Here is a 6,781-nt window from a genome sequence, read left to right as displayed (position 1 = left end):
GTCCCATGTCCCCATCCCTGTCCCTGTCCCCATCCCTGTGTCCCCAATCCCTATGTCCCCATCCCCATGTCCCCGTCCCTGTCCCCATGTCCCCCGTCCCCATGTCCCTGTCCGTGTCTCCGTCCCACCTACGTCCCTGTCCTCATCCCCATCTCGCCATCCGTGTCCCCATCCCTGTGTCCCCATCCATGTCCCTGTGTCCCCATCCCTGTCCCCATGTCCCCCTCCATGTCCCCATCCCAATCCCTGTGTCCCCGTCCCCCTCCATGTCCCTGTTCTCGTCCCCATGTCCCCATCCCCATCCCTGTCCCCATCCCCATGTCCCCATCCATGTCCCCATGTCCCCAAACCCCATCCCCATGTCCCCATGTCCCTGTCCTTGTCCCCCTGTCCCCGTCCCCATCCATGTCCCCATGTCCCCATCCCCGTGTTCCCATGTCCCCATCCATGTCCCCATCCATGTCCCCGTGTCCCCAAACCCCATCCCTGTGTCCCCACGTCCCCATCCCCACGTCCCCATCCCAATCCCTGTGTCCCCACGTCCCCATCCCCACGTCCCCATCCCAATCCCCGTGTCCCCATGTCCCCATCCCCACGTCCCCATCCCAATCCCTGTGTCCCCATGTCCCCATCCCAATCCCCGTGTCCCCATGTCCCCCTCCATGTCCCCATCCCAATCCCTGTGTCCCCATGTCCCCATCCCCACGTCCCCATCCCAATCCCTGTGTCCCCATGTCCCCATCCCCACGTCCCCATCCCAATCCCTGTGTCCCCATGTCCCCATCCCAATCCCCGTGTCCCCACGTCCCCATCCCCACGTCCCCATCCCCACGTCCCCATCCCAATCCCCGTGTCCCCATGTCCCCATCCCCACGTCCCCATCCCAATCCCCCTTGTCCCCCTGTCCCCCTCCATGTCCCCATCCCAATCCCCCTTGTCCCCATGTCCCCATCCCCATGTCCCCATCCCAATCCCCCTTGTCCCCATGTCCCCATCCCCACGTCCCCATCCCAATCCCTGTGTCCCCATCCCAATCCCTGTGTCCCCATGTCCCCATCCCCACGTCCCCATGTCCCCCTCCATGTCCCCATCCCAATCCCCGTGTCCCCACGTCCCCATCCCCACGTCCCCATCCCAATCCCTGTATCCCCATCCCAATCCCTGTGTCCCCATGTCCCCCTCCATGTCCCCATCCCAATCCCCCTTGTCCCCATGTCCCCATCCCCATGTCCCCATCCCAATCCCCGTGTCCCCACGTCCCCATCCCCATGTCCCCACGTCCCCGTCCCCGCTCGCTCACCACCAGCGCCGCCTCCTCCTCCGCCGCCGCTCCCGCCGTTCCCGCCCTGCGCCGAGGGACTCGACGGAGCCGCGCCGCCGCCGCCGCCGCCCGCCGCCGCCGCCGCCGCCGCGCCGACGTTCTGGGCCGTCCCCCCCTTCGCCCCCTTTCCCTCCTTCCGGCAGAGCGATGGAGATGAGGGAAAGAAGCCGGAGCAGCTTTTCCGTCAGGAGCGCGCTCCGACGGATAACCCCGTGGGATAACATGTTCATCAGCTGGCCCAAGGGAGACGCTTCCAAGCCCAATCCCGACGTCTCCGGTTCCGGCCCTCCGCTCCCCGCTCCCGTCTTGGCCGAGCTTTTCCCTTTCCGGCTTACGTTCATGTTATCCAATTTGACTAAAAGGTCCCAAAAATCGGTGGAAAGGTTGCCGGAAGGGGGGGGAAGGGAGGGAGGGGGAGCCCCGGCGGGGGGGGGGGGAGGGGGAGGGGGGGGCGGGGGGGGGTTTGGGGCGGGGGCGGGGGGGGGAGGGCAGGGGCTGCCCCCCCGATTTCGGGGGGCCGCGATCCCGGTCCGCGTCGTTGGGCGTCGGATCTCGGCCTCGTTGTTGGGTGAAGTGGCTGGGGAAGACCTGGGGGGGCGAGAGAGAATTGAGGGGGGGGGGGGCAACAAATCTGGGGGGAATATAGAAAATTTGGGGGGAATGTATAAAATTTGGGGGGAATAAATCAAATTTAGGGGGAATATATAAAATTTTGGGGGGAATATATAAAAATTTGGGGGAATACATAAAAATTGGGGGGAAATACAAAAAGTTTGGGTGGAATATATAAAAATTTGGGGGGAATATATAAAAATTTAGGGGGAATATATAAAAATTTGGGGGGAATACGACAAATTTGGGGGGGAATAAAAAAAACTTGGGGGGGAATATATAAAAATTTAGGAGGAATACAAAAAATTTGGGTGGAATATATAAAAATTTGGGGGAATACTACAAATTTGGGGGGGAATATATAAAAATTTGGGAGGAATATATAAAAATTTGGGGGAATACAACAAATTTGGGGGGAATATATAAAAATTTGGGGGAATACATAAAAATTTGGGGGGAATATATAAAAATTTGAGGGAAATACAGAAAGTTTGGGGGGAATATATAAAAATTTGGGGGAATACAACAAATTTGGGGGAATACAACAAATTTGGGGGGAATACAACAAATTTGGGGGGGAATAAAAAAAATTTGGGTGGAATATATAAAAATTTGGGGGAATACTACAAATTTGGGGGAAATATATAAAAATTTGGGGGGAATATATAAAAGTTTGGGGGGAATACAAGAAATTTGGGGGGAATATATCAAAATTTGGGGGAGAATAAGAAAATTTCGGGGGAATATGAAAAATTTGGGGGGGAGGAAAGTTTGGGGGGGGAATACAAAAAATTTGGGGGGAATACAAAGAATTTGGGGGGAATAAGAGAAATTTGGGGGAATAGAGAAAATTGGGGGGGGAATAAAGAAAATTGGGGGGGGGGGGGGGAGAAGCACCCCCAGATCTGCCCCCCCCGACCCCCCATTACAGTTCCAGTGCCCCCCAGTTTCCTCCAGTGCCCCCCAAAAACCCCAGCTCCGTTGAGGAGCCCCCAGTTACCCCCAGAATGTGCCCCCGTGCCCCCCAAAACGCCCCAGTACCCCCCCCAAACTGCCCCAGCCCCAAAACACCCCAGTACCCCCCAGACTGCACCAGTCTCCATTGAGGAGCCCCCAGTTACCCCCTAACATGCTCCAGTTCCCCCCAAAACACCCCAGTGCCCCCCCAAAACACCCCAGTGCCTCCCCAAACTGCCCCAGTATCCCCCCAAACCCCCCAGTGCCCCCCCAAACTGCCCCAGTATCCCCCCAAAACACCCCAGTACACTCCAAACTACCCCAGTCCCCCCCAAACTGCCCCAGTACCCCCCCAAAACCCCCAGTACCCCCCCAAACCGCCCCAGTACCCCCCCCAAACTGCCCCAGTACCCCCCAAAACTCCCCAGTACCCCCCTAACTGCCCCAGTACCCCCCCCAAAACTTCCCAGTACCCCCCAACTGCCCCAGTACCCCCCCAAGACCCCCCAGTACCCCCCAAACTTCCCCAGTACCCCCCCCAAAACTCCCCAGTACCCCCCCCAAAACCCCCCAGTACTCTCCCAAACTGCCCCAGTACCCCCCCAAAACCCCCCAGTACCCCCCTAACTGCCCCAGTACCCCCCCAAAACCCCCCAGTACCCCCCTAACTGCCCCAGTACCCCCCCCAAAACCCCCCAGTACTCCCCTAACTGCCCCAGTACCCCCCCCAAAATCCCCCAGTACCCCCCCTAACTGCCCCAGTACCCCCCCCAAAACCCCCCAGTATCCCTCCAAAACCCCCCAGTACCCCCCATACTGCCCCAGTACCCCTCCCAAGACCCCCCAGTATCCCCCTAACTGCCCCAGTACCCCCCAAACTGCCCCAGTACCCCCCCAAAACCCCCCAGTACCCCTCAAACTGCCCCAGTACCCCCCCAAAACCCCCCAGTACCCCCCTAACTGCCCCAGTACCCCCCCCCAAACCCCCCAGTACCCCTCCAAAACCCCCCAGTACCCCCCATACTGCCCCAGTACCCCCCCCAAAACCCCCCAGTACTCCCCCAAACTGCCCCAGTACCCCCCCCAAACCCCCCCAGTACTCCCCCAGTACCCCCCCCAGTACCCCCCCCTCACCTTGGCCAGCTGGATGAGGGTATCGAGGACGTGGCGGCAGACGACGGGGGCGGCCTGGGGATGGATGTGAACGGCGGAACCGGCGGCGGCGGCGTGTTTTTCCGTATGTTTCCGTCCCGGAACTCGTTGGATCTGGAAGATGTTGGTACGACAACCCAAAGCCGCATCCATAGAAACGGAAAGCCAGGAAAGTTGTCCGGAACTTCGAGCTTCGACGCGATGTAATAAATCTAAACCGCGAGGTTCGACGGCGGTACCGGTCGAGCTACCGGTTCGTCCGCTGGCTCGTCGGGGTCTTTCTTCCGTTAAGGGGGTTCCGCGGGGGGCTTCGAGGCAAAGCTCGCTCTCGCTGCTGCGCTGGAGGATGGAGAGGAGGCTGCGGACCACCCAGCCGCGGGTGGGAGCGTGGTAGCAGAGGTTTCGGAGGACGCGGTGGAGGCGGCTGGTGTTGAGTTTGGGTTCGTCGACGAACAGCAGCACCAAAAGGCAGGAGAGAGCTTCGTGATCCAGCAACAGACGACCTCGGAGGCGTAAAAGGCTGTCCACGCTGCTCCCCGAAGGTCTGCGGGGGGGGTGAAATGCGGTGAGGGCCCCCCTAAAAATAGCGGGGGGCCCCCCCTCGCGCGCCCGGCGGGTACCTGCTGTGGCTGCTGCCGCCGCCCATGTGGAAGGTGCCGCCGCGCTGGACGGCCAGGCGGGTGTACTGCACCCCGCGGTTCCCGCTCAGCCGGCTGGTGAAGGCTGCGGGGAGAGCGGCGTCAGGGGCTGGGGGGGCGGTGCGGGGCGCGGGGGGGGGGGGCGAGGGGGGTGCTGGGGGAGGATTGGGGGTGTCGGGAATGGATAACTGGGGTGCAGAGAGAGGACTGGGGGTGTCAGGAGAGAACTGGGGGTGTCAGGAGAGGACTGGGGGTGTCAGGAATAGATAAATGGGGTGCAGAGAGAGGATTGGGGGTACTGGGAGAGGACTGGGGGTATCAGGAGAGAACTGGGGGTGTCAGGAGAGAACTGGGGGTGCTGGGAGAGGACTGGGGGTGTCAGGAGAGGATTGGGGGTGTCAGGAGAGGACTGGGGGTGTCAGGAGAGAACTGGGGGTGTCAGGAGAGGATTGGGGGTGTCAGGAGAGAACTGGGGGTATCAGGAGAGAACTGGGGGTGCTGGGAGAGGACTGGGGGTGTCAGGAGAGGATTGGGGGTGTCAGGAGAGGATTGGGGGTGTCAGGAGAGAACTGGGGGTGCTGGGAGAGGATGAGGGGGTGTCAGGAATGGATAAATGGGGTGCAGAGAGAGGACTGGGGGTGCTGGGAGAGGACTGGGGGTGTCAGGAGAGAACTGGGGGTGTCAGGAGAGGATTGGGGGTGTCAGGAGAGAACTGGGGGTGCTGGGAGAGGACTGGGGGTGTCAGGAGAGGATTGGGGGTGTCAGGAGAGAACTGGGGGTGCTGGGAGAGGATTGGGGGTGCCGGGAGAGGATTGGGGGTGCCGGGAGAGGATGGAGGGAGTCCAAAAAGAACGAGGAGGTGTCAGGAAAAAATTGGGGTGCCGGGACAGAATCAGGGAAGTCAGGAGAGCTTTGGGGGGTGCTGAGAGAGAAAAGTGGGTGCCGGGAGAGGACGGAGGGTGCCGGGAGAGGGTGAGGGGTGCCGGGAGAGGGCGAGGGGTGCTGGGAGAGGGCAGAGAACAGCAGAGAGGACACTGTGCTGGGCTGGGGACAGGACGGGGGGGTTGGGGACAGGACGGGGGGGCTGGGGACAGGACGGCGGGGTTGGGGACAGGACGGCGGGGCTGGGGACAGGACGGCGGGGTTGGGGACAGGACGGCGGGGCTGGGGACAGGACGGCGGGGTTGGGGACAGGACGGCGGGGCTGGGGACAGGACGGCGGGGTTGGGGACAGGACGGTGGGGACGGCGGGGGCCATCTCACCGGGACTGCGGAGGATGGCGGAGAGGGCGGAGGTGCTGGAGTGACCGAAGAGCCTCTCGTGCATGAGCTGCCGCTGCCGGGCCTCCTGCTCCCGCCGGAGGGCCTGGGCCTCGGCGGCGATGTCGGGGGGCATGACGGCCAGGACGCTGTCCTCCATGTCCTCCAGCACCGAGCGCCGCAGCTCCGAGGGCAGCGTCTGGATGAAGGTCACCGGATCCATCGGGGCGTCCGAGCTCGTCGCCTGCGCCAGCTCCCGACGCTGCTGCTCCGCTCGCTGCTGCGCCAGCACCTGCCGGGACGCGCCCCCCCCCCCCGCCCAGCAGTGGTAAGCCACGCCCCTTCAGGAGGCCACGCCCCCCCCCCAGCCACACCCCCGGGACACACCCCTATTTGAGGGCTCTGGGCACGACGGGGTTAACCCCCCCCCCCCGCCCTAAAGGGGCACCAGCCCCCCCCAAGCCCCGCCCCTTTGCCCAAGCCCCACCCCTTGGCTAAGCCCCACCCCCAAGCCCACCCACCCAGGCCTGGCTCCTCCCCCCGGGGGGGTGTGGCCTTGCCTGCACACAAGCCCCACCCCCCCAGGCCACACCCCCGCTGTGACTCCACCCCTAAGTAAGCCCCACCCCCAGGCCACACCCTCCCCCTCTAACCCCGCCCCCCTGCTTAGGCCCCACCCCCAGTACAGGCCACTCCCCCTGAACCCCACCCCATGCCACACCCACCCCCTTTAGCCCCACCCCCTTCACCTCACCCCCATAGGCCCCACCCCCAGACCCCTGTAACCCCACCCCAGGCCCCGCCCATCCATCGAGGCCCCGCCCCCTCGCAAGCCCCGCCC

The 6,781-nt window shown here is 62.7% G+C and overlaps 1 protein-coding gene across 1 annotated transcript in view; it reads right to left on the bottom strand.

Moving 5' to 3' along the window:
- Positions 1–1,426: 1,426 nt before the first annotated feature.
- Positions 1,427–6,781, bottom strand: part of LOC309604250 (E3 ubiquitin-protein ligase HUWE1-like) — a gene marked incomplete at its 5' end in the record, with an annotated part of 28,603 nt that continues 23,248 nt past the window's right edge. The window contains 4 exons of the mRNA XM_082339182.1: positions 1,427–1,909; positions 4,025–4,586; positions 4,663–4,765; positions 5,944–6,232. Of these exons, the coding sequence (XP_082195308.1) occupies positions 1,664–1,909; positions 4,025–4,586; positions 4,663–4,765; positions 5,944–6,232 (1,200 nt within the window). The remainder of the gene's footprint in view (positions 1,910–4,024; positions 4,587–4,662; positions 4,766–5,943; positions 6,233–6,781) is intronic.

The sequence above is a fragment of the Platalea leucorodia genome, assembly GCF_965183815.1.
Source record: "Platalea leucorodia genome assembly, contig: HAP1_HAP1_SCAFFOLD_515, whole genome shotgun sequence".
NCBI classification, from domain to species: Eukaryota; Metazoa; Chordata; class Aves; order Pelecaniformes; family Threskiornithidae; genus Platalea; species Platalea leucorodia.
This window is presented reverse-complemented; position numbering and strand designations above follow the sequence as displayed.